Here is a 27,893-nt window from a genome sequence, read left to right as displayed (position 1 = left end):
AATTTATCTATAGACATTAGTACTTATCCATTGAAAATCAGTGTTATGCAAATGTTTGTAACACGTATATAACATGGAGGAAGAATTCAATGGCATATTGTAAGAGATCCTAAGAGCAAAAGCAAAACAGGACGTAACAGTACTAACAGGTGACTGAAATGCAAAAGTTGGAGAAATTAGAGAATCTCATTCAGAAATTTGGACTCAATAAACAAAATAATATAAAAGAGAAAATAATTCAGTCTTGTAAAGAGACATATTTAGCTATTGCCAACATCTGGCTCAAGATAAGATTCTATACAAGGGCATCAGTGGATGGATACTATTTGAATAAATAGATTATAAAATAGGAAACAGAAGTTGTGGAATTACAGCCGAGTCATTCAAGACATTTCCAAATAAAGATTGTGGAATTGAAAATGAATTATTGTGTCAAATATGTGGATTAAAATTAAATTCAAATTAAAGAGAAGATGATGCCAGTGAAATATGACTTGGAGATTCTACAATGAAAACATAAAGAGTCATGTAAAAGATCAGGAAATAAAGCATAGTGAAAAAGCTTGAGAAACGAGGAAGAGTTGAGAGAAATCCTAAAAACTGAAGCAGGAAAAAAAAAGTCCCAACTTTTCTAAAGAAAAAGTTTAAGTGGCCTACAGCACAAACTATTATGATACCCAAGGGTAGTTAGATTCTTTGGTTAAAAAGAAGGAAGTGGTGGCTTTCAATATCAAGCAAGCAAGAATAAAGATAAGAAAATATCTTTGATATGAATGGTAACAAATAGGGAAAATTAACAAAACAAAGAAAATACGCCTTTTTAAGATATCAGAAACATCACAAAAAAAATTGCAGGTAATATTGGTAGATCAAGAAATATGGAACAAGACAGTTTGTATATACTTATACTAATATATGTAAACATCCAGGAAAACGAACTATTCTATAAAATTCTCATGCAAGCAAAATGTCTCCAGAGATGTTCAAGTAGCTAGGTCATGGTTGTCCAAAAGGTGTCTTATTCAAAAAAACAGCTGGACTTTCTTGAAGGTCCAGTTACCTTTTGAAAAAAGCACCTTTGGTTTCTGCAAGCAAACTTCAGCTAGCAATATTTTTCATAGAGAAGAATCGACGTATATATGGAAGGAATTTTTTTAAAATATTAATAGGCAGGTTTAAAAAAAGGCAGGGGAACATAGGATTAGATAACACACATTAAAAATAACAATGTATACCAAAAAGAGATTTATGACTGTTTCACTAATTATAAGATCTTTAACTATATAAATCAGCCCACAATGTGGAATTTATTAAGGATACAGATATCCTTTTGAATATAAAGCTACCATAAAAGCTATATTAGAAGAAATAGAGTAGTTTGGTATATGGAAAGGAATGACACAAAGAATCCCAATGTCCCATACCTATTTAGTTTATATAGTATTTATTTTATTTATGTCAAGGTTCAGTGACAGCTGCAATCAAAATTGAATGCTGAAACATTAATGATTTGAGTGGCAAAGATGGCTGACAGATGACAATAAGGAAGATGTAGAAAAAAATGATAATTATGAAAGTAAAAAATTGAAATCTAGATCAATATTAAATTTAGTGAACTTCCAGTAGAAGACAAAGAAAGATGGCAGATACTTTTGCTTCTGTGACCTTAAGAATAAATAAGCAGTATAGAGACAAAGAAATCATAAAGAAAACCAAGATAATGAAGGATGACATTTCAGTAACAAAAGATCAGAATAAAGTAATGGTCTTTCTGGCAATAACATTAAAGCTGGATGCTGAGAAGGAGTGAAGGAAAAAAGATAGATGCCTTTAAATTATGGATTGGAAACAAATTAAGACTTCCATGGATTTCAAGAAGAATTAATCTACTATCTTTGCACTAATTAAATGGCAACCACTCCTTTGAAACAATTAGCAACTCACATACTTTGAACATCGGACTGCAAGAAAATAGCCTGATCTGACACAAAGCAATTTCTATGTTCTCAAACTCTGACTTTATTATAATTTTACTGACTCTTCTGTCCAATTATGTGCTTCTCTTTCGTAGTACTAGAAGTCAATAATTAGAATTACAATGCTATTTAAGGTATATCATCATTCCCAAGGGATGTTCCATCCCAAATGATTAAGGATGTTGGTAGCCTATGAAATGACGGCGAAGCTCATTTATTACATGTCAATTATTCCTTATTTATGTAAGAACAAGGAAGTCCTTTGGGTCATACCCAAAGAAAAGATAGACAAATGTTGATCCCATAGGTTTGGTAATTTCCCCTCTCATAGGATCAGTGGATTCATACTTTCACTATGGGAAGGAGGGATTAATAATCTCATCATATTGTATCATCAAAGGGACGTGGTGACTCAGTGGCTAAGACACTGAGCTTGTTGATCAGAAAGATCGGCAGTTTGGTGGTTCGAATCCCTAGTGACGTGTAATGGAGTGAGCTCCTGTTACTTGTCCCAGCTTCTGCCAACCTAGCAGTTCAAAAGCATGTAAAAATGCAAGAAGAAAAAATAGGAACCACCTTTGGTGGGAAGGTAATACCGTTCCATGCTCTTTCGTTGTTTAGTCATGCTGGCCACATGACCACGGAGATGTCTTCGGACAGCGCTGGCTCTTTGGCTTTGAAACGGAGATGAGCACCGCCCCCTAGAGTTGGGAAGGACTAGCAATAGCAGTAGACTTATATACCGCTTCATAGGCCTTTCAGGCCTCTCTAAGCGGTTTACAGAGAGTCAGCATATTGCCCCCAACAATCTGGGTCCTCATTTTACCCACCTCGGAAGGATGGAAGGCTGAGTCAACCCTGAGCCGGTGAGATTTGAACCGCTGACCTGCTGATCTAGCAGTAGCCTGCAGTGCTGCATTTAACCACTGCGCCACCTTGGCTCTTGATATGGGTTCCCCTAGCCCACATATGGGCTAGGGGAACCTTTACCTTATCATCATCATCACCATCATGGTGCCTGAAAATGAACTATAAAGATAACACTATAACAGATTCTCCCATCCTGATTCCGAATTTCAGTTAGAATGGATAAAAAAAAAAGTAAAGAAATGATCAAATGATTGAGGGAGCAAATCTCTTGCTTTTTATTGCCAGATTTACACTTCAATAACAAGATGATTGAATGCTTAGGGACAGTTTCAGGCCACAAATACAGTCAGTAAACTGTGTGGTACGAATGAATATTAGCCCAATAGTGAGATAATCAAATAATTGGGGGGGGGGGGACTTGAGCATTCTGAGTTGAGGAAAATGGCATGCTGAAGCAGAGAAATGTGACAAGAAGGCTTGCCCAGACCATCAGTTTCTCCAGACAAGGAGAAGTTGAAGAGTTTGCCCACATTTGTGATGGAAGGGAGAAACCTGGTAGGCATGAGTAAAAGCATTAGGATCTATTTATTTTTTCTGTGAGAAAGATTAAGATCACAGTCTCAGAGCCTGTAAAATATACTGAATCTGGCCAAACTCTGGTCATTTGGATTATAACTACTTAAAAGCTATAGAGATCCTCAGAGCAGCAGAGTAATTAGACCTACTGGTAAGTGTCCCTATGGCCTAGATTAGAACATGAATAAAGAGAAGTGGAAAGAAATAGATACAAGGATTCAATAATAAACTACAGCAAAAAAAAAAATCTTGCTACAAGTTTGGAGTATGCAAATTTTAAATGGATAAAAGGTTTAGCCAAATTTGGATTTTGTTTATTTTAATGCAGTTTCAAATTAAATGAAATAAATGAATTGCATGTATTCCTGTGGGAAAGAGGACAGTTTGGGTTTTCCAAGAGAAATGGTTGGTGGATTTTTCTACACAAAAAGAAAGGAATCTTCATCAAAGGGCATAGATTGAATGGGACTAAAAAGTTAAGAATAGAGGGTGGGGAGGAAAGACTCCATTGGCTGTTAGTTTCCATTTTTGGACAAGGGGGAGGGAGAAGGAGAGGGAGGGGAGGGAAGGAAGGAAGAGAAGAGGCTATTATCAGGAAAGCCACAAAAGAAAGGAGGAAAGGATTACTAACACAGCAAATATCAGGAAAAGTGATTATACCAGAGATGTTACAAATGATGCTTGATGATTTAATATTATTATGCCAGAGATAATTTCACTGACTAATTTGTTAGTAGGATCTGGCTGAAAGATTTGCAAATATGGAAAATAAATACATATTGGAAGAATCTGCAATACAAGTGATTGCAGAAGTTAAACAAATCAAGGAGAAATGAAGATACCAGAAAACAAGATGGAAATAACAACTAGAGAAATGAATGAAGTCCTGAATGTGGCACTATTGGAACCAAGACAGGAAGAAATTAGTCTGAGACTGAGCGTAATTTCGGAGCCATGTGAGGGAGGCCTTAAGGAGAAGCTCTAACAGAAATTATGGAATGGGAGAGGATGAGCTCAGAAGCAGACAGGATGCACAGAACTAACACAAAATATGAAAAGATAAAAAATGTTTCAAGAGATATACCTGCACACTTTGTCAGGAAGATGACACAAGAACAAGAAGTTAACACAAGAAGTTATTCAACAATTCTTCCACACCAGAGGTGGGTTGCCAATTTTTTTTTACTAACTATTTGGGTGTGCTCCCGTGTGCGCACACTCGTGACGCTTCTGTGCATGTGCAGAAGAGTCCAGGTGGGTGGGCGGAGCCTCCCACCACCGCTACTACTGGTTTGGCTGATCCAGCCTGAACCAACAGCAACCCACCTTTGTTCCACACTCAGTTCTGCTCAAACAATAGCAATAGCAGTTAGACTTATATACCGCTTCATAGGGCTTTCAGCCCTCCCTAAGCAGTTTACACAGTCAGCATATTGCCCCCACAGTCTGGGTCCTCATTTCACCCACCTTGGAAGGATGGAAGGCTGAGTCAACCTTGAGCCGGTGAGATTTGAACCGCTGAACTGCAGATAATAGTCAGCTGAAGTGGCCTGCAGTACTGCACCCTAACCACTGCGCCACCTCGGCTGTATATAAACAAAGTTTTCCTATAGGGGAAAGATAGAATTCTCTGACCAGATATATTAATAAGGACTTTCATAAAAGACTGAAAACCTTGTATGGACTTTTGGATAGAAATAATGATGGTTAATTTTTGATTCAGCTAATTAAACAGGGTTGAATATGGGGAGAAGGGAAATATGTATCAAATTTTAAAGGGGGAGGGGAGAGAAAAATAACTTGCTTGCAATTGCTGTAAAAAAAATCACCAGAATTTGCTACTTTTTTCTAATATCTTTTCCTTTCTTTTTTCTTTTCTGCACTTTCTTCTTTTTTCTTCACTCTTTTTTTAGTGTTTCTGTTGCCCATGTAAAAATATCAATTAAATTATTTTAAAAAAGAAAAGAAAAATGGAGCTTCTCATGGAGAAGACGGGATCTGCAAAATTAAATATTTTCATTGCTAGAAAAGGTCCAAGTTTCATAGGGCAGTAAGAAAAACCATCTGCATAGAAATGAGGGGACTACCTGGTAATATTCGCTCCCATGATTCCCTTCCCAATTATCCTCCCCGCTGTAATTTTTTTTAATTTTCTTTTTAAGTTATAAAGCTTGACATCCTTTATTTTTTATAACTGTGTTAACGGCATAACTGAGACCATTACGGCTTACAACAAGGTTGTGAAACCCATTATTATGTCACCATAATTAAAGCTGCACTTTAAAACCTTGACTTTGAAGTCACATCATTTGGCATTACAATGCAAATGTATTTTAATGCTATCATTTTTTCATAGACTCCCTGTAGTTTGTCACAAGCATGATGAACCCCAAGTCCTTTTATAGTCTCCATTACTACTATTCATAATAACCAAGTTGGCTATGCCTCTTTTTCACTGTATTCTCTCATGCTATTAACCAACATATTCTCCTATGCTCTTCTCCATTCGCCTCAACATATCTTTCTTACTTAGGGTTGCTTTCTGCATAGTTTTGATTTCCTACAGCTCGTGTTTTGTTTTAATATTGTTCATCACCCAGTCACCTGTTGAGATGGGCAGCCATAGAAATTGATTAAACAAACAAACAAACCAATACAGTAAAGCAGAACAAACTTCTGGAAGCCATTATCTCTGTTCTTCCTTCTTTTAATAATAACTGAATATTATTACTAGAGGCGGATAACATAAATCATCAATACATCTGAAACTTAAAATGTTACAACCTGTCTAATCACATTCCATTGCAGCATGGATGGTGTAATGAATTCCTGAATCAGTAGGATAGAAAGCTGGCACTCTTAATAGAATAGAATAGAATTCTTTATTGACCAATTGATTGGACACACAAGGAATTTGTCTTTGGTGCATATGTTCTCAGTGTACATAAAAAAAATTGAATACATTCATCAAGAATAAAAAGATATAACACTTAGTGATAGTCATAGGTTACTAATAAGCAATCAAATTATACTAGGAAACAAAACAATATAAATTGTAAAGAGACAAGCAACATGGTTATAGTCATAAGTGGGAAGAGATAGGTACTAGGAAGAATGAGAAGAATTATAGTAATACAGTCATCGTAAATAATTTGACAGTGTTGTGGGAATTAGTTGTTTAGCAGAGTGATGGTATTCGGGGAAAAACTGTCCTTGTGTCTAGTTGTTCTGGTGTGCAATGCCCCAGAGTGTCGTTTTGACAGTAGAAGCTGGTCAGCACAAGCTTTTAAGCAAGAAGGAGTTATTTTGTCTGGGCCTGGTGCTTTCCTGGATTTTGTCTGTGAAATAGACCTTGTACCTCATTTCTGGAATCCCCAGAGGTGGTGGGCCTAATGGGATGGGGTCAGTTGTAGAAGGCTTGGCTGTTGTAGGTGTGTCTAAGGTGGGGATTGCAGAGATGGGTGGCAGTAGTTTCCCCTCAAACCTAGAGTAAAACACATTCAGGTCAACTGCCAGTTCTTGATTTTCTTCAGCATGGGAAGGACGTTTGCTGTAACCGGTGATATTTTTAAGAGTTTTCCACATGTTTGCTGGTTCATTTATTGAGAACTGATTCCTTAGCTTTTCAGAGTAGCTTCTTTTTGCTGTTCTGATCTCCCTTTTTAATAAGGAGCCGAGGTGGCGCAGTGGTTAGGGTGCAGTACTGCAGGCCACTTTAGCTGACTGTGTTCTGCAGTTCAGCGGTTCAAATCTCACCGGCTCAAGGTCGACTCAGCCTTCCATCCTTCCGAGGTGGGTGAAATGAGGACCCGGACTGTGGGGGCAAGTTGCTGACTCAATTTGCTAAAAAATTTGTAAACCGCTTAGAGAGGGCTGAAAGTCCTATGAAGCGGTATATAAGCCTAATAAATAAATAATAAATAAAATAAATAAGTTTCTGGCCCGATTGTACAGCATTTTAGCTATACATTCTAGATTGTAAATTCTAAGTGTACCAACCAAGAAACCTTCTCTATTTCCTGCTAGATGGCTTGTTACTGTTACTACTGTCTTTATCAGAACCCTTAACCTTGGTATATGTGACAGACAGAACTCTGTAAAATTTTACTCCCATTCTGGTAATTAAAGAGTCAAAATATGTATGATGGAATAAGCTCGCTAGTATCACTTTCTGAGGTGTAGCGTAATAAACACATTGTCTGGCATGCCTCTTTCAGTAACCAAGAAAGAAATCTCCCAACTCCATTGTTTGTGGAATTAAAAGTACTTTTACTGGTTATGAATAGATAACAGCAAAGTAAAGCAAGGTCTGAGCCAGAAAAGCGTGAAATCATACATATCAAACGTTTGCCCAGCCCCCTCCCTCCAATAACCCCCACCCCATTGCCCAATCTGCAACTCCATTAGGTGTCATGTGGGTTGCATTTCCAAGAACCATCATCAGGTTGGTATGCAGGACGGTTGGCCTTGACCAGGTCCAAACATCGGCCATCAGCATGTGCAGAAGATGATGAGAACAAAACTCCCTTTTTGACTATCACTCCTGTACCATTTATTCCCACCCCAAATATCATGTCCCCCCTCCCTGTTTCCATGGCAGCCGAAAGCAAGCAAGCGAAGCAGAGGCTGACACACATGGCTACAGGATTCAGTTCTCCTTGCCTGCAGGGAATTAATTTTTATATCCATGCTTCCTGTTGCATCATACAATCTGTCTAGCATTTGTTGCAAGTCTTTTGGATTCTCAGTCTTCAACATGAATACAAAATTACAAAAAATATTTCACATGATCTTTAACATCACAACTGTATCTTTTAACGTCACCTCTAGAATCATCACAAGCATTCCTTGTATGTTTAGCCATAAGTAAATTGATCAACCAAAAGAAATAGATGGCTGGTGTGTTTTTATAAACTATTTGTTACAGACTCCATGGATTCTCATAACTTAACCCCATACACATGCAAATTATTCCATAGTTCAGATTTCTTTATTATAGGCTTTCTTTAAATCAGCAAATATGCAGCAAGCCTTGTTTCTCATAGTGAGAGTTTTCTTAAAGATCTATTGAAAAAATCAAAGTCTGGTCTGCACGTTCCATGTCTGGCTTATCAGCATATTGAACTTCTCAGATTTTCTTTACTGTCACTTCCTGTGACAATCAAGGATTGTTGATGTGGCCATTTCTAATTAAGAAAGAATGTGTTCTATTTGTTCATACAGTAGTTGACTTAGTGTAGACACGACCCTTAACCCACAAGGAGAGTTTTATATGAAAGAGTGAGGAAGAAGAATTTAGGCAAGAAAAACGAAATGCACAGGTACAGTATAAGTGGTACCTTGCTCAACAGTAGTAACTGTGAGAGGGATCTTGGAGTCCTAGTGGACAAGCATTTAAATAGGAGCCAGCAGTGTGGAGTAGCTGCCAAAAAAGCCAGCACAGTTCTAGGCTGCATAAACAGAGGGATAGAATCAAGATCACGTGAAGTGTTAATACCACTTTATAATGCCTTGGTAAGGCCACACTTGGAATACTGCATTCAGTTTTGGTCACCAAGATGTAGAAAAGATGTGGAGACTCTGGAAAGAGTGCAGAGAAGAGCAGCAAAGATGATTAGGGGACTGGAGACTAAAAAATATGAAGAACGGTTGCAGGAACCGGGTATGTCTAGTTTAATAGAAAGAAGGACTAGGGGAGACATGATAGCAGTGTTCCAATATCTCAGGGGTTGCCACAAAGAAGAGGGAGTCAAACTATTCTCCAGGGCACCTGAGGGTAGGACAAGAAGCAATGGATGGAAACTAATGGAAGCAACTTAGAAGTGAGGAGAAATTTCCTGACAGTTAGAACAATTAATCAGTGGAACAGCTTGCCTCCAGAATTGTGAATGCCCCAACACTGGAAGTCTTTAAGAAGATGTTGGATAGCCATCTGTCTGAAATGGTATAGGGTTTCCTGCCTAGGCAGGGGGTTGTACTAGAAGATTTCCAAGGTCCCTTCCAATTCTGCTATTGTATTATTGTATTATTAAGAATGAATGCCAATTCTCAAAGCTGGATGCTGATAAGACAGTTGTAGTTTAGAGAGCCTTATTTGTACCAACAACCGTTTTATCTTCAGTCTTTTAAATAACTTTCTTCAGTATTATGTTCTTCTGTTGTTCTTGACCTCAACCATAATGATTACCAGTCATTCTGGCCAAAGCCAATGCTGGTTTAGGAGTACAAGATTATTCAAAACATCTCAATCATGGAATGGGTCAACCCTTCATGGCCAACTCATCATGGCCAACTCATCATGGTCAACTTGCCATGAGGCAGTTCATCACGGAACAATTCAAGAAATTCAAAAGTTGAATTAATTTTTATGGCACTGTGGCCAATATAATATGGTAATAAAATAAAGAAATTCAATCCAGAAATATAAGAGTTGCAATATTTTTGATGAAAATGTGGTCCTCAATGGAAAAAGTAAGTAAATGAAAAAAATCAATGCAGCGTTGAATTGTCCCATGGAAAGTTGTCCTGTGGAGCACTGTCCTGTGATGAGTTGCCCTGCAGCGTGTTGGCCACGGAGAGTTGTCCTAGACCCGATCAACCACATCTGATTATTCAGTTGCAGACCAGTGTGCAAAAAAGCTATTCAAAACAAACAATTCTGATTTCTCATGACAGATCAATAGTATGATCTGGTAAAGAGCATGAATTTAATACAGAGGTGGTGGAAAATAGGTTGAAGCTCTATAAATTTGTGAAAGAGAGAAAAGCAGATATGAGTGAAACACTTTCCCCTTCCCTCCCTCCCTCTCTTCCTCCTTCCCTCCCTCCCTCCCTCCCTCCCTCTCTCTCTCTTTCTCCACCTTCCTCTGTCCCTCCCCTCATTCCTCAGGCTACAGGGAATGGAGAAAAAGCTGTCACTTGAAATTTGAACTGGTCTCTTGCAGAACAGTTTTGAAAGGGGAGCATGAAATTAACTAGAGGGCCTCAGGCAGATAAAGAACAATTGTTGCCCACTCCTCATTTAGGGTATATTAGCAATGACCTGAGAAATCTCTCTCCCCCCCCCCCACAAATCTGACCTGAAATACTTGATGGTTTAGGTCTGTGTTTCTGAACCTTAGCCACTTTAAACTTGGTGGACTTCAACTCTGAAAATTTTCCTGCCAGCATACTTGGAATATTCTGGTAGTTGGTCCACACATCTTAAAATAGCTAAGCTTTAGAAAAAACTGTTTTGGGTATATTGGGTATGTTGTAGCCTCCTCCTTAAGGGGATAATAATGACTTTTGTATGAATATTCTAAAATGCCCAATAGAACTGACTCATTGAGATTAAGGAGATGAAATGTGAATTGAACCCGGTGGAATTCCCCCCCCCCTCAAGAAGTATGTAAAAGCGTATACTGGTATTATTGAATTCCATGTGCATTTACAGTATAGCAGCATGCAAACCAGAAAACCCCTTTTTGTTCATGATAATTCTCAGGCACTAGAATGACACAGTTGTAGCCGAGTCAATCCTTTCTTAAGCAGCAGAAATATGCATAATCAGCTTTGGTTTTCCCATCACACATTTGCGTAAATGCAACTTGTGAACTCAATAATCTCTGAATATTTTGTGTACACACACACACACACACACACACACACACACACACACACACACAAACGTTACTTGATTGCCACTTGTTCCACTGACCAATTCAGAAACACAAACATCTTTTCTACTGTATAGTCCACATTGTTCAAAGATATTTGTAAATGAAACAATCATAGGATTGATGTCAATCACAAGAGTTGCAGTTTGTAGTCCTCCTTTCCTTTCCTTTCCCTCCTTTCCTTCTTTCCTTTCCTCTCTTCTTTCCTTTCTTTTCCCTTCCCTCCTTTCCTTTCCTTTCCCTCCTTTCCTTTCCTTCTTTCCTTTCCTCTCTTCTCCTTTCCTTTCTTTTCCCTTCCCTCCTTTCCTTTCCTTTCCTTCTTTCCTTTCCTCTCTTCCCCTTTCCTTTCTTTTCCCTTCCCTCCTTTCCTTTCCTTTCCCTCCTTTCCTTTCCTTCTTTCCTTTCATCTCTTCCCCTTTCCGTTCTTTTCCCTTCCCTCCTTTCCTTTCTTTTCCCTCCTTTCCTTTCCTTCTTTCCTTTCCTCTCTTCCCCTTTCCTTTCTTTTCCCTTCCCTCCTTTCCTTCCCTTTCCTTTCCCTCCTTTCCTTTCCTTCTTTCCTTTCCTCTCTTCCCCTCTCCTTTCTTTTCCCTTCCCTCCTTTCCTTTCCTTCTTTCCTTTCCTCTTCCTGTTTCCTTTCTTTTCCCTTCCCTCCTTTCCTTTCCTTTCCTTTCCCTCCTTTCCGTTCCTTCTTTCCTTTCCTCTCTTCTCCTTTCCTTTCTTTTCCCTTCCCTCCTTTCCTTTCCTTTCCTTTCCTCCTCTCCTCTCCTTTCCTCCTGTGTCCCTCAGAGCTCCTTGCAGTCCCAGTTACTAGAAAATTGGCAACATGGTTCCACCACAACTGGAGGTGGGAAATTCACACACCAACACAATATTGAAGCAACTTCAAGTCTTCTAAAAAAGAAAAACTCTTCCCAACACAATCCACCTATGACCTCTGTGCATCCCATACACTTGACCTTCCTATGATTTTTACCATCACCTTTTGTGCACCAAACTTTATTCTACCGACAACCACTCATAAGATGAAAAGGCTTTTTAGGGGTTGGAAATAGAGGCACCGTTCCTTTCCTTCATTATCAGAAGGTTTTCTGCAAGAATTGACCAGTTCATAGGTCTGTGATTTCTGTTTGATGGTGCATGATCTGCCACCCTAAACAAGAAGATTATATTTGGTTTCAGCTGGTTGCTGTTTATGAAGGAGGGGAAGGAGATGTATTTTGTTTTCTTTTGAATGATTACAGGGCTTCTTTGTTGCTTTTTCTGCTAAGATTTATATCTCCTTTTGGGTTGAGAATTTGACTGACTTCTTTGCTAATTATTCCTTTTTTACAAATGAATTCTGCAAAAACAACCATAGTGGATGAAGAAAATGCTATTCATGTGTGCTGAATTTTTGTTTTTAAACCCCAAGAAGTTTGTTTGGTGTCACTTGTGGATAGTTTGCAAGTTTGCAGAAGGGTTACTGATTTTCAGGACTATGAATGCAAAAGTACAAAAAATTGAATTTTAGGAAGCATCCACACTTTTCATTTCTGCTTCACGGATATAATTCAGGCTAGATCATTTTGATGCCAAGAGTGGGACTATTCAACCTTCACTTTCATAAAAATTAAAACTAACTCCTTCAGAGTCATCTTAGTTGAAAACTGTATAAAATGTGTACCAACAGTGTTATAAGCTATTTATTCAAGATGTAATGAAATATTTCCCACCTCAGTTTGCTGTAAGTAATGGGTGGAAACTAATCAAGGAGAGAAACAACTTAGAACTAAGGAGACATTTCCTGACAGAACAATTAATCAGTGGAACAACTTGCCTCCAGAAGTTGTGAATGCTCCAACACTGGAAGTTATAAAGAAGATTTTGGATATCCATTTATCTGAAGCGGTGTAGGGTTTCCTGCCTAAGCAGGGGGTTGGACTAGAAGACCTCCAAAGTCCCTTACAACTCTGTTATTCTATATTCCAAGACAATAATAGTTTCTTTAATTTATGTAACTAAATGACTAACAATTCTGAAGCGACTGATTTTTTTTATTGTTACTATTGTCAAGACATCCTATGTTTCTTTTAAATTGCATTTTGTTACCTCTACAACCTTTTTTCCTTGTTCTGTTTTTAATTCTAGAATGAAAAGCTATTATATTGAAATGTGATATTGAAATATGGACCATGTGAACAATCTTCAGAAATTAAATGTCATAACTGACAGTACTACAAGGGCCATTCTTTCAGCTGTGTAATATGACCTCAGATTCTAATTTAAAGTTATGAAAGATTTATGGTCGTAATGTTGGCCATAAAATGAACTTAAAAAAACAAAAAAAACAAACCTGTAATATCATTCAGAAAGAATTGAATCGATACTTTTGGCTCTCCTAATGACAGTGAATGAACCAACTAGTGGCTATCTAGGGATTTTAACAACAACAACAACAACAAAAAACCCCAACCCTTAATATTTATTGTTGAGTGGAAACATTTTCTTAGCATCTTGAGGTCTCCTTCCAATCTTTATCAGGTAAACTTTTCATCTTAAGTGATGTCAAAGCAAAATGTGGAGGCAGTTTAGTACTTCAACTTAGGAAGAGGCAGACAGCTAACAGATCAGCAGAATTTAGCAAAAATTGAAAATGAGTGGCAGCTTTTCATAGTTTTATATGAAAATGAGTGAATCAGGTCCACTGGTCGAGTCTCACTGGTGTCTCTTTATTGGACAACAATTTGCTTTTAGTTGGCTCTCTTTCAGTTATGTGTATTAATATCAATATTACATAGACATTCTGTGGCTCCAGAATTCTCTCTCTAATGCTGAATCCACTTTAGAAATTGGAGAAGGAACCTATAACAATAATAGTATCCCAAGATTTCTTCTCTTCTCTTCTCTTCCCTTCCCTTCTCTTCTCTTCTCGTCCCCTCCTCTCATCCCTCCCCTACTCTTCCTTCCTTCCCCCTTCCCTTCCCTTCTCTTCTCTTTCTCATTAGCTGGAAAGCTCTGTCAGGTAGCATCATTTGATGGATGCTTATCTTGTATGAAAACAATGTCAATGTTCCTAACTGGAATTTTGTTTGTAGATTTTTTTTTCTATGTATACTAATCATTTTCACACCATTAGTTTGTCAATTCTTGGATTAGAAAAGCTCTGAAAAATTATATTGTTTGTGTATTATTCTGCAATATGTGTAGTAACTATTGGATACTAATATCCATGGATAGTCAGGGTTAATATCCAGACTCTTTCAATTAAGTGTCTGCGTTTCTCAGTTATATGCTGCTTGATTAGCCACTGGTATAATGAAATAATATAAAATATACTGCATTTCCTGCTGTTTCCCCTTTCCAGTCCATTACTATGTGTCCCATGGGTTCTGCTGCCATACAAAAATGCTGATATGCACAAAATAAATGGCATTATCTAATATTAACAATCTAAAATAATGTCATTCTTTGGAACCTTGCAACTGTGGAATTTCGTTATTGGCAGAAATGTTTGTAAAGGTCACTAATAGCTTTGCAATAGCTGAAAGTATATCAGACCAACCTTTCTGTGCATGGGCAACCATAGATTCTAGGTAAAAATGAGGCACTGTAGTTGTTAGAAATTTTGGTCATAAAACAGTTAGAATTCAGGTAGCATCAAGTTATTGTTACTTTTGTAACACAAAGGAGAAACATATGAGAAATTAAATGTATTAGATATCACATTTCTAAATCTCATAAATACACATTTTTCTAAAAGTTCTATGAAAGTTCAATAGAATTTACTTCTAAGAAAAAGATTAGGCTGTTAATAAACTTAAAAACTTTTTTAACAAAATTAATATGTTCAAAAATAATGCCCACTGAATTTCGTCTCTCAAAATGTTATTCAAGTGACCACATTAGAAATAAAAATAAACCTTCCAAATGAGGTAGGTATTTAATTAATAAGATTAAAAAGGTTCTTTTAAAGAAATAATGAAATTTGCTGTTAACCCTGACGTTTTAAAGCTAAAGCCATATCACATGAATCAAAATCATGAAACCATAGCAGCTTTGATATCAAACGCACAATAGTCCTATTGTAGACACCGTATCACCCATACTTCATGGTGATGCACTATATCTATCTGACTACCTTTTATCCAGTTTATGGAGAAGGATGTCTATGGAGAGAACACACAGTTTACATTTCTAAACAGAAACAATAACGTTTGCAAATGCAAAAAGCATTTGTAAAAAGCTATTCAGATAAATTTCAAAGGTGACTTCAATTTCCTTTCGGTAACAAAGGAATCCTTTTAAACATCAGCTGTGTAGAAGCTCAGCATATCTATTTATCCCCTTGGCTGAATTCCATGTCCATGGTAGCGTGATCATTCAATGGAAAGAAATAAGCACGTGTTCAGAACTTTTACAATATCAATTGAGACAATCTCATTCTCAGTCAGGGCCTTATCAATAGCAACATTTTGGGAATGATGGCACAAACGCTACTATAACCTGAATTTTCTCATTTGGCTACTGTTGTAATGTGTCATCCGCCAGCCACATCAGCAGTCAAATCAGATGAGGAGGTGACGTAGGAATCAGGAGCAGCATCAAGGCAACCTGAGAGCTCCAAGAGGGAAGAGGGAATGGAGCTGGCAGAGATAGAGACAGAGGTGGACCTTGGGCCATTCATCAGCCTCCAGATGGAGAGTCAACAGCCTCCAGGTCTGGAGGTGGCTATGAGGAAGAGGAGGAACAGCTGGGTTTAATGCTTGACATGCAGATGCTCAGAAGGCAGAGGGGAGGAGAGCAGTGGAAATCTATGGGCCGATTCTTGGGACAGAAGAGCCATCGCTGCTAGTATATACCTCTGGATATAAAAGGCAGGGAGCGGAGATGAATAGGTGTGACAGACAACTATTCATCTCCATGCCAGACAGACTTGTTAGCCTGCTGTGTGTGTGAGAGAGACAGAGGCTTTTTGCTAGGGCTGCTGGAGTTCCTACTAAAGAGAACATTTGTTTAACTACAGAGGGTTTGTCATATTTGGGAGCCAGGTCAGAACAGCTACTTGTCCTCCTTCATGGAGACGCCTATGGGTAAATAGTGACTAAAACATGTAATGGGAGAACTTCCTTTGTGCTCATATACTACATAGATAGCATATTTAAGTTTCCAGCGATATAGTGAAGCAAGATTGCAATGGAATTAAGAATTCCAAAATTTATACTCTGGCTTTGGTATAATGACAAGTTGGTAATAATGGACTCCCAAATGTCCAAATCTTGGTGGGAAGATGGGATGATCCAAAGCTGGAGGCAAAGGAGTCTGTGACCTGAACCTAGCTTTTATGACGTGTTGTTTGGCAGTACACAGTGTTTCAGTGTATTTTTCCTTCTGGCAAGTAAACAATCTTGTCTTCTCCCATAGAAATTGCTGCTAAATAGGCTATATAGACCTAATGACTATATAGACCATATCAGTGGTGGGTTACAGGCGGTACGCCCCAGTACGGGCGTACTGGAGCCTGCCCGGAGCACTGGATACTGGTCCGGTGCTCCGGAGGGCCCATCCGCACGCTTGAGCTCCTTACCAGTCTTTTAAGCCTTTGGCGCTTCCACGCATGTGCATGACATGTACAGTGCCTGTGCGATGTTCCCCTGAGCAGCTGGATTGTCACAGAGGTGCTAAGATGCATGCGCATGCTCCGTGCATCCATGTGGACGCCACTGGGTTCATTCCAACCGTACCGGTTGGAACGGGATCCAGAACCTACCGCAGGACCATATATATATCTATCAGGCTAGGTACCAAATAGGAATAAAAGTCCACCAAGTCCAGTTTCCTGTGTTCCTTTTACCAAATACAGCCAATTCCTCCATAGTGATCCCTGCCATCTCTATTATTGAAGAATTAGGAGAAGAAAGATGAAACAAAAATCTTAAATCTAAGATTTACAAGACAACCATCCGCCCTGTTGCACTGTATGGCACTGAATGCTGGGCAGCAACAACAGGGACTGAAAGCTATTTCCATGCCATGGAAATGCAAATGCTCCGTTGGATATCGGGCATCCCCCTTCTTGACCATATCCCAAATGACACCATTCAACAACATTTTGGTGTGGCACCAATTATAGAGAAGATGAGGGAAGACCAGCACTCCACTGGTATGGACATGTCCATTGTTGCCAAGACTTCCTACCAACTAGAAGTCAATGGCCGATGATCTTGCGGACGTCCAAAACAGAAATGGCAAGAAAGATATGCAAGCCACAGGCCTTTGTCTTGGAGACGCAGCTGACCATGCAAAGTGGTATTAGATGACCTGAGAAGCGGACCCTGCACTTGCAGGAATACAAGAAGAAGAAGAAGAAGAAGAAGAAGAAGAAGAAGAAGAAGAAGAAGAAGAAGAAGAAGAAGAGGAGGAGGAGGAGGAGGAGGAGGAGGAGGAGGAGGAGGAGGAGGAGGAGGAGGAGGAGGAGGAGGAGGGGAGGAGGAGGAGGAGGAGGAGGAGGAAGAAGAAGAAGAAGAAGAAGAAGAAGAAGAAACAACAACAACAACAACAACAATGGAAATTGTGAAATTGTCCTCCTTGATCTTTTATAAGTTGCCTAACTATTGGAAGTCAGGGTTGCTGCAACCACTTTCTGCCATTTTTCCCTTTGTTGATCTGAACTAAAGGTGTAGCAAACCTTCAATTTGAAAAAGTTGTGTGAACCGAAAACCCAGACCACAAGCCTGAAATTTGTTTCTTTGTGGAAGTTTCCTCCTGGTTACTCATCATCAGATCCTGAGAGAAAAAATTTAGCTAATCAAAAGCAGAAACTGTCTCATTCTGACATTCCCCATCTTCCAGCAGAGAAGATGGGTTATGACAGTGAAACGTTCAGAAGAGAAAATTAAATGATGATTGGTTTTGAAGTTGACTGAACTGAAAGACAATTGAAGCAGGGGCTGAATGAATGGGAGATACTATAATCACTGGTACGAAGGAATCAAAACCATAGGGAGACATAACTCTATAGCAAAGTTACCTCAAAAAGGCCAATCATTTAATTCATATTGTAGATCATGCTGGAACTAATGGATCTTCAGGCCTTAAGGCATTTAGAGACCAATATGGTATACTGAGTCCAAAAAACCCAGGGTCCCTTTGAAGTGCATAAAGTTAAAATATCAAGGAAGAGGCAGATCTAAGTGGAAGGCCCAAGATGCATTTAAACAAAGTCATTGGGAGTGCAGTAAACTATGTACTCCTTTTATTGCAAAGCAAACATGACCTGTTGGTTTGATTTCTGAGGTTCACTACCAGAATCACTTTCCTTGTTCTACTTGTATGTCAGTTCTTTTCCTAGCTTAAGTCAGGCACACGTATTTTAGCTGCTTGCATCATTTCAACTTCCCCTTTCTTGCATTTCAACTTTATATGTCTTACATTCATTCTATCCACTTGCTGGCTGTAATCAGCCATCATTGCTGGCTTTTCTTGAATTCCCTTGGCTGGCATCTGCTGTTTTGGAATGTCCCCACTGAATAGCACAATTTTATTTTGTTTTGCGGTAGAACCAGGGGTGAAATGCTACCGGTTCATGCCGGCTCACCCGAACCGGTAGTAAAAAAAAATGCTACCAGTTCAGGCAAACTGGTAGCAGGAAATCCTGCTTTCTAGTGAATCTAAATCGCGCGGCACAGCTGTTCCCCCCTCGCTATTCTACTTACCTTTGCAGACTCACAAAAGACTTCTTAATCCTCCTTTTTTAGCGCTGTGTGGTAGCACCTGCAGTACGCCTGCACGTAAAGTGTGCATGCAGGCACAAAACAAACCAGTGGTGCAGCGAACTGGTAGCAGACTTCAGAGTATTTCATCCTTAGGTAGAACATTTTTGGACTTGGGGCTCCTATACAGGTTCACATTTTGGGTTGGATTTGTCTCTTCTATTATCAGGACTTTTTCTTCATCTTCCTGATGCACATTGTCTCTTGGGTCTAAGACTGTTATGGCAAACCTATGGCATGCGTGCCACAGGTGGCACAGCGAGCCATTTCTGAGGCCACGCGAGGCATTGCCCTGTCAGCTCCACATGAATGCACGCGCTGGCCAGCTGATTTTGGCCTTCATTTTTGGCTGCTTTTCACCCGGGGTTGCATTTTTCACAACCTTACACACAAACCAGAAGTTCGGGAATGGACTTCTGGTTTGTGCGTTGGACCATTTTTCTCCCTCCAGAGGCTTCAGGAAGCCTTCTGAAGTCTCTGGAGGGAGAAAAACAACCCAATGCGCAAACCAGAAATTGGAAAATAGGCTGTTTCCAGCCTCTGGGGTGGGGGAGCAGAGGAGACCGTTATCGCCCTTCCCAGGCCCCTAGAAACCCTTGTGTGTATGCACGGGGCAGAGGGTGTGCGGGTCATATGTGCATGTGCAGGGGGAACGGCTTGGGGGGGCATTAAGATATGGGGGTGGAAACACGAGCACACGCGATAGCTTGCACCCTCTTGCTTTTGGCACCTGAGGTGAAAAAGGTTCACCATCACTGGTCTAAGAGCATAGCTTAAATTTTAACGTTTCATCAGTAAATAATAAACTTGATGTATACTACATGCATTTGTTTATTTGATATATTTATATCACCCAGAGTCACCTTATCAGGGAGATGGGCAGCATATAATTTTTAAATAAATAAATAAATAAATAAATAAATAAATAAATAAATAAATAAATAAATAAATAATTAATAAATAAATAATATTTCATACATTTATATTGCACTGCAGGCTACTTCAGCTGACTGCAGTTCTGCAGTTCGGCTGTTCAAATCTCACTGGCTCAGGGTTGACTCAGCCTTCCATCCTTCCGATGGGTAAAATGAGGACCCAGATTGTTGTTGGGGGCAATATGCTGACTCTGTAAACCGCTTAGAGAGGGCTGAAAGCCCTATGAAGCGGTATATAAGTCTAACTGCTATTTATTTGATATATTTATATTTGCTTCCTGTGCCGAAGCATCTCATAGCAGTTTACAATAAAACAATATTAAAATCCAAAGTAAAACATACTTTAAACTAGCATAAGACAATATACAATAAGAAGCTAAAGATACCCACTGAAAAGATTGTAGGTTTTTGGAAATATTCTTCCAATATTTATTCTATGAGGAGAACTGGATGAGCTGGCTAAAAAAAGTAGGCCCCATGAGAGGGAATGTATTTTTACAAACAGCCACTAGATGGCATTCATCACCTTTCAGCATGCACAACAATATTGCTTTAATGACCAACTGTGTCTTTAAAAGTGAAGGGGGCAGATACTGTATTTGTAGCTGTATACATTACTGGGAACAATTAAGGACAAATGTATATAATATAGATATCTACATTTTGAAACTGAGATCTCTGGCTAGAAAACATAGGCAATAGGATTACTGCATTACCATTTTCCTGCAAGGTGAAATAAGTTGAAATGAAGAAACTGGAGAGAATTCCAATATCAGGTACCACCTCACTGTCACATCTTGCAGTGACTAGTTTTGGAAGAGAGGCATCTTAAACTGAAGTGAAATTGAATCCCTAGGAGCCAAGCAAGTATTCTACTAGGGGTTTGCCTATTTATATGCTACACCTTTCAGACAGCTGCTTTGCCATGCTTAATACGACTAAATATATATAACATAAAACTAGAATCAAATTATAAAGCAGACAACGTCTAGTTTTTGTCTTCCATAATTAAATTAAGCAATTATTTTTGCTACTCTGTAGAATAAACTGAATTTGAAAATAGAATAGTAAGTCATGATGCTTCCCATAATATTAAGTGGATTTATTCATAGTGCAAGAAACAAACTCAAATAATGTCTGTATTTATACATGTATATTTGAGCCTTATGGACAAACTGAGAACCTTGGAATATCTTGGAATTGCAACCTGGTGGACTTAATTCAAGATGAATATGTTCTCTGTTGCATATTTCAAACAAACACATACAATTATATTTTAGAATACAGAATAACAGAGTTGGAAGGGACCTTGGAGGTCTTCTAGTCTAACCTCCTGCTCAGACAGGAAACCTATGTCATTTCAGACCAATAGCTGTCCAGTCTGGTTAACAGATTAACAGAGTTGGCAGGGACCTTGTACTAAAAACCAGTGGTCTCCAAACTTGGCAACTTTAAGACATGTGGACTTCAACTCCCAGAGTTGGACGTTGGAGACCACTGATCTATAGATCATCTAATCCATCCCCCGTCCAAACAGGAAACCCTACACCATCTTTGACAAATGACAGTCCAGTCTCTTTTTAAAAGCCTCCAATGATGAAACACCCACAACTTCCGAAGGCAAGCTGTTCCATTGGTCTCACTGACAGAAAAGTTCTCCTTATTTCTAGGTCGAATCTGTCATTGGCCAACTTCTATCCATAATTCCTTGTCTAAGCTGCATTTTGTATCAGTTGAAATCTCTAAATATTTTTGGAAGATGCTACTGCAATAGCAACAAGCACTGATTAAGCTATGAATCACTTCCAACCAGTGGTGGGATTCAGCCAGTTCGCACCACTTTGGCAGAATCGGTTGTTAACTTTCTGAGCAGCTAGGTGAACTGGTTTTTGGAAGAAATCATTAGGGCAGAGAACCGATTGTTAAATTATTTGAATCTCACCACTGCTTCCAACTTTCCCAGGAAAGAGCCGAGCTGGTCCTCCAGCCCAAATTGAGCTAAAATGTTCCTTGCTTAGGAATCAAGAGGCAACATTATATAGTGAAACATATCTTTTTGAGCAAACATTTTATCGTATCCTGTGCAGAATTACACTTGTGAAATGGATGATTATATACATCTGATAAATAAGGGCAACATAACCCAGAACGTGTACTTCCAATACCAGTTCTAGGCAACCATTTAAAACAGTCTCAATGTCAAGTAAGAAAGACATCATAGAATTAATTATTGTCAGTGCATTGCCAAGATGTTTGTCAAGACAGCCAAAGCCAGAATGTTATTAATATCAAAATATCCTTTTAGAGGTAAAGGTAAGGGTTCCCCTGCACATGCGTGCTAGTCATTTCCGGCTCTAGGGGCGGTGCTCATCTCTGTTTATAAGCCAAAGAGCCAGCGCTGTCCGAAGACATCTCCGTGGTCATGTGGCCGGCATGACTCAACGCCGAAGGTGCATGGAGTGCTGTTTCCTTCCCATCAAAGTTGTCCCTATTTTTCTATTTGCATTTTTATGTGCTTTTGAACTGCTAGGTTGGCAGAAGCTGGGACAAGTAACGGGAACTCACCCCATTACGTGGCGCTCGGGATTTGAACTGCTGAACTTCCGACCTTCTGATTGACAAACTCAGCATCTTAGCCACTGAGCCACTGCGTCCTCTGCTTTTTAGACATGTTCAAAATAAAAGAAACAGGCTATACTAATTACATCAACCAGTAAGGTGGAAAAATGATAACAAGCAATGACGACAGAGCAATTCCGCTCCCCTTTTGGCTGCACCTTTTTCCACAAGAAGATATGAGCACCATCAAGTAAGTGGGATGAGCAAACTTAAGGGCCTTTATTGAAGCTTGAGACTGACAGAAGCACAGTACTTATTTTTAGAGACTGGGACAGAACATTTACATCCTAGGGAACTAAAGGAACTTGCTGATTGCTGTTCTGAATATTTTTATATTTATTTATTTATTTAATCAACACGGACCGTGCTTGACTCTCAGTTGATTGTGAGCAGCTTGCAATACAGACATAGAAAAAGAAAAATGGAATAAAGAGAATTGGAAGGTCTTCTAGCCCAACCCCCCCGATGAAGCAGGAGACCTCTGTGCCACTTCAGACAAGTGGCTTCATGGTCTCTTCTTAAAAATTTATCTCATCTTTATTCAGATACTGTAACCTCCTTAAAAGGCAATTGCAATGTTGCAACGCCTGAAGCTGTGAAATTAGAACCAGAGCTTCCCAAACCAGACAGAACCATTGTCTAAACCAGTGTTTCTCAACCTTGTCAACTTGAAGACGTCTGGACTTCAACTCCCAGAATTCCCCAGCCAGCAAGTTGAGAAGGTTGAGAAACACTGGTCTAAACAGTATGAAACTCTCATCTGAAGGCTGAAGAAAAATAAAATAAAATGACCAATAATCAATTGATTTAAAAAGAGGAGAGAAAGAGTCTTAAGTTTAGAATCAGTCCAAGTTTTATCCATTACATGAAGAAGGCTTTTTCATTGAAGAGTATGGTCTATAATAATCACTGTGGTAGACAGCAATTTCTTTTACAGTTCCCAGTCTAGTCTGAGAAAGAATCTTACTCAACTAGATTCTGTGTCTAAAGGAGAAATAGAACCTGGGTTTGTTTGTCTGTCATCTTAATCACTAGAACCATACATACATGCAAGCACATGTGCGTGCACGCACACACATATACACAAACTCACATGCATATATATATGGTACACAAATACACAAATCTATATATACATACAGTACAGGTAGCAAGCAGATGTGATATATATGACTTGCTACTGTTCTATAATGAATCAACCCATTCAAGACTTTTTCTTATATAGCCAGGCCTGGCCTGACAGTTGAAGAAGTTCACTAAAGTATTTGACAAAATAGTCATGGCATTCTTAATAGTGTGGTTAACAAAATAAGGTCCAAATGACTTATCAGTTAAATGAATACATGTTTTCCCAAAATAAGACAGGGTCTTATTTTATTTTGACTCCCAAAATAAGCATTTGGCCTTATTTTGGGGGATGTCTTATTATTTTTGTGGTGCAGGAGGTGGCGAGCGTGGTCACCTCACGGCTGCTGCTGTGTTGCAATGTTTTTGGGGAGGGCTTATTTTTGGGGGAGGGCTTTTTTTAGTTTAATTGGGCTTATTATCTGGGGAGGTCTTATTTTCAGGGAAACAGAGTACACATAACTGGCTTGAAAACTGGCTTGAAAATCACATTCAAACCTAGAAAACGATTCCTCAACAAATTTTCAGGAAATTCTGTCCTGGCTCCTCTAGACTTCTACAGTTTTATTAATGGAATGGATGAAAGATGGAAGAATGTCCAAGAAGATAGAAACAGCATTGAAAACAGTCTTGATAGGTCTCAGAAATTGACTGAATAAAAGAATGAAATTTAATGAAAGAAAATGCAAAATTAAATATCCAGGCAACAAAAGTCAATAGCAACAGCACTTAGACTTATATACTGCTTCACAGTGCTTTTCAGCCCTCTCTAAGCAGTTTAGAGAGTCAGCATATTGCCCCCAACAATCTGGGTCCTCATTTTACCCACCTCAGAAGGATGGATGGCTGAGTCAACCTTGAACCTGGTGAGATTTGAACTGCCAAATTGCAGGCAGTGGCAGCCAGCAGAAATAGCCTGCAGTACTGCACTCTAACCACTGCACCATTGTGGCTCATGGTATAGATATAGTTTCGGATAACAATAGAAAATTTGAAAAAGATTGTGCAATGTGGCTACAAAAATGAAATGCAATGTTTGCAGGGAATCAAGTATGGCCCCTTTTGAAGAAGTCCTTCCTGGATCCAAGTATTTTAAGCATTTTAAGTATTTTAAATACTTTTAAAATATTTAAGAATCCCTAGTGCCGCATAACAGTGAACTCCCATTACTTGTCCCAGCTTCTGCCAACCTAGCACTTCGAAAGCACGCAAAAATGCAAGTAGAAAAATAGAGATCACCTTTGGTGGGAAGGTAATAGTGTTCTGTGTGCCTTCGGTGTTTAGTCATGCTGGCCACATGACCACGGAGACATCTTCAGGCAGCACTGGCTCTTCAGCTTTGAAACAGAAATGAGCACTGCCCCCTAGAGTAGAGAATGACTAGCATATACAGTATGTGCAGGGGGAACCTTTACCTTAAGTATTTTAAGCAGCCACAATTCTACTCTCCAATTTTCCTTTTCTAGGAAGAAACTATTGTTGAGACAAGAGGTCTTTTGAGCTGTGTTCCAGAGCCCCTTATTTCAAATTGGTGATCTAGTAGAATCAAAGATTGATCTCACATATGTTGCCTCCCAATGTTCCTACCATTACTGTAGATATTTAAAAAATCCATCCAACATTTAAATGTGATTTAAACAGTTTGACTATTAACAGCATACTACATTATGACACAAGGCATGGAGTATCTGACATGAAAAATAATCTACACTTGTAAATATAAAGTTGCATATGAAAAATACATTGGGGACCTTGCAATTTTTAGAAGCAACTGCTGGATAGTTATGTGAATTAAAAAAATACCTTATGGTACACATGTGCAGAAATTGTAAATTATAATTATGAGACTTTAAAACAAAGAACACGGACTCCGACCTGTAACATTGATATGGAGTAAATGCTGCCTGACCCATCCTCCTTAATAACTACTTTCCTAACAGGTGGTGGCACTTACATCTGCAGGATCCTCTATAAAAATCTTCTTCATGTTAAAATACCAATAACAATAAAAACAATCATAACTGCAACAATTGCAGGTGAAAACATTATAAAGCTTAAATATTATTGCCTAATTTACCCCAGTGAAAAGGACAAGTTAAAGGCTCACTGAGTACCAGGAAGGTATCCTTTGCTTACCTACCATGCAATTTTAACTCCATTGCCAATAGATGTCAGTATTATCACATCTAACATATAGATTTCCCCAATAAGTTTAATTGTGCTGCTTGACAATAGGTCCACAATATTTTCTTCACTGATTTTCAAACTAATATTTCTTATTAAAATATTTCCTACCATTCAAAATCATCATTCAATTACTCTGCTTATTGTTACTGTATATCTGGCATCTGCAGCACCAAGGCCAGCGCATCCAGGAATTCTGTTATTTCCATTCCCTCCCAACGGGGGGGGGGGGGGGAGAGGGAGGGAGGGAGGGAGAGAGAGAGAGGGAGGGAGAGAGAGAGGGGGGGAGGGAGAATACACGCACACATAGACCACAGCAATTCATTTTAAAAAAATCATATCTTCTTGGGTGAATTCTATTATACCTAATATTAAATAGTATTTTCAGTATTATTTTAAACTGTGACTCTCTTTTTATCATAAGGTTCAAATACACTTTTAATTTAATGAAGAATATGCACAACAGTGCCCATTCATCTAATATTGAGAAGAATGTGCCCATCATCCAAATAAACCCAGTTTTGTATGTATCCACACAAATGAAGTTCAAGATTATTTAGAATATCCATGTACTAATAGAATATTCTGCCCCTTATATTATTTTCATGCTGATAGGGCAGGTTTGGCAACTCATACGTGCCTATCTTCAATGATACTCAATCTGATAGCCTAATATTGTTGTAGCAACTGATAGAAATACAAATTAAAGACACAGCTATTAAGACACTGCTAAGGACCTCTGTCATGCTCTTTTTATTTTCCAGAAAAATTCTGTTTAGATCTGTACAGTTTGGGTATGCATCCAAAATACACTGGATTATGTACACATTCTTGTCTAAATACTAATGACAGAGGTCTTGTTGTCATAGTAAAAATTGTCCTTTCTAAACCAGGAGTGTCAAACTCAATTTCATTGAGGGCCATATCAGGGTTGTGTTTGACCTCAGGGGGGCCAGGGTGGGTGTGGCCAACTCAATGTCACTCGTTTTGGAGGCGCCTGTGGAGGCCCAAGCGCTCTACCAACGAAAACAGACTCCCAAGCTCCGTTTTCGGCGGCAACAGCCTCCTGCAACCCTCTGCCAATGAAAATGGAGCTCGGGAGGGCCACGGGTGGCCCTTCCGAGCGCCATTTTCACTGGCAGAGGCACTGTGGGCCAACCCTTTGCTGCTTACAGGGCAGTCCCGCGAGCCAGATCTAAACACCTCGTGGGTTGGATCCGGCCCTCGGGCCTTGACCCCTCGACACCTATTCTAAAACTATTCTCCGTATCTTTTCATTTCTCCTAATAACGACTGATGTAGACCAAATCATATTAATATTACGTTCTTCTGCCTTTGCCATAACAGAATCATTGTGATTTCTCCAAAAGCTGGTTCGTAATGTAGGGAAGCCATTGGTTGCTACTTACCTTCTGAAAGAAAAACTGTGTCGTTATAACAAAGACATCAAAGCCACATCTTGTCCTCTTGAGTTCTTCTTGGACACAATTGAATTTTCTGACTAGTTCATCACACCTATCCTTCATCTGCTGGATGAACTGCCGTTCTGGCTCTCGAGTCTGCAAATCTGGTTTAGCAGAAAATCCATTTCTTGGAACGGAAGGCTTTTGCTTAGGATGTCCTGCAAGAAGCAATAAATATCCATATAACATCCACGTAACGTGTTGTTTTACAGGTAAGAACATAGCTATCCACAGGCAGGTGGTGGCTGAACTGAAAATAAACTTGTCTTTTACAGAGCCACCAATTAAAAGGAGACTGGTAGCATCTTTTCACATAATGAATTTTATTAAAAGACATAATTTAAACATCTGCAAACCTGCAGTGTCTTTAATATGCAATAATTAAGTTGTTCTATCTGATATTTTTCTTTCTTAAACAAGAAAAATGTCATGGTGAGAAAGAATTTTATGTTGACATGCTTGGTAATTTTTTTAAAAAAAGGAATAATTATTACCCATGCATTGGTGGCAGTCTCTGAGGCTGCTATCACAAAAATTGCCAAGAAAGAGAATAGAGGTTTTGTAGTAGCAACAACCTTGGACAAAAGTACAGATAATTCTTGACATGCAACAGTTTGTTTAGTGACCATCCAAAGTGACAACAGCACTGAAAAAAACCTGACCAATTATGACCAATTTTCATACTTACAACCATTTCAGAATCTCCACAGTCAACATGATCAACATTCAGATGCTTGGC

The 27,893-nt window shown here is 39.0% G+C and overlaps 1 protein-coding gene across 4 annotated transcripts in view; it reads right to left on the bottom strand.

The window, feature by feature from the left end:
* The window catches only part of MTUS2 (microtubule associated scaffold protein 2), a 342,103-nt gene that overhangs the window by 47,749 nt on the left and 266,461 nt on the right, over nt 1-27,893 (bottom strand). For all 4 annotated transcript variants that reach the window (XM_087721256.1, XM_087721254.1, XM_087721253.1 and 1 more), the window contains one exon: nt 27,101-27,312. In XM_087721256.1, coding sequence (XP_087577382.1) covers nt 27,101-27,312 — 212 coding nt within the window. The remainder of the gene's footprint in view (nt 1-27,100; nt 27,313-27,893) is intronic.

This window comes from Thamnophis sirtalis, unplaced genomic scaffold (genome assembly GCF_051295495.1).
Source record: "Thamnophis sirtalis isolate CommonGarterSnake01/CBP01778 unplaced genomic scaffold, rThaSir2_p1.2 scaffold_8, whole genome shotgun sequence".
In the NCBI taxonomy this organism is placed as follows: Eukaryota; Metazoa; Chordata; class Lepidosauria; order Squamata; family Natricidae; genus Thamnophis; species Thamnophis sirtalis.
Note: the sequence above shows the minus strand (reverse complement) of the source record. Positions and strands in the feature narration are given on the sequence as shown.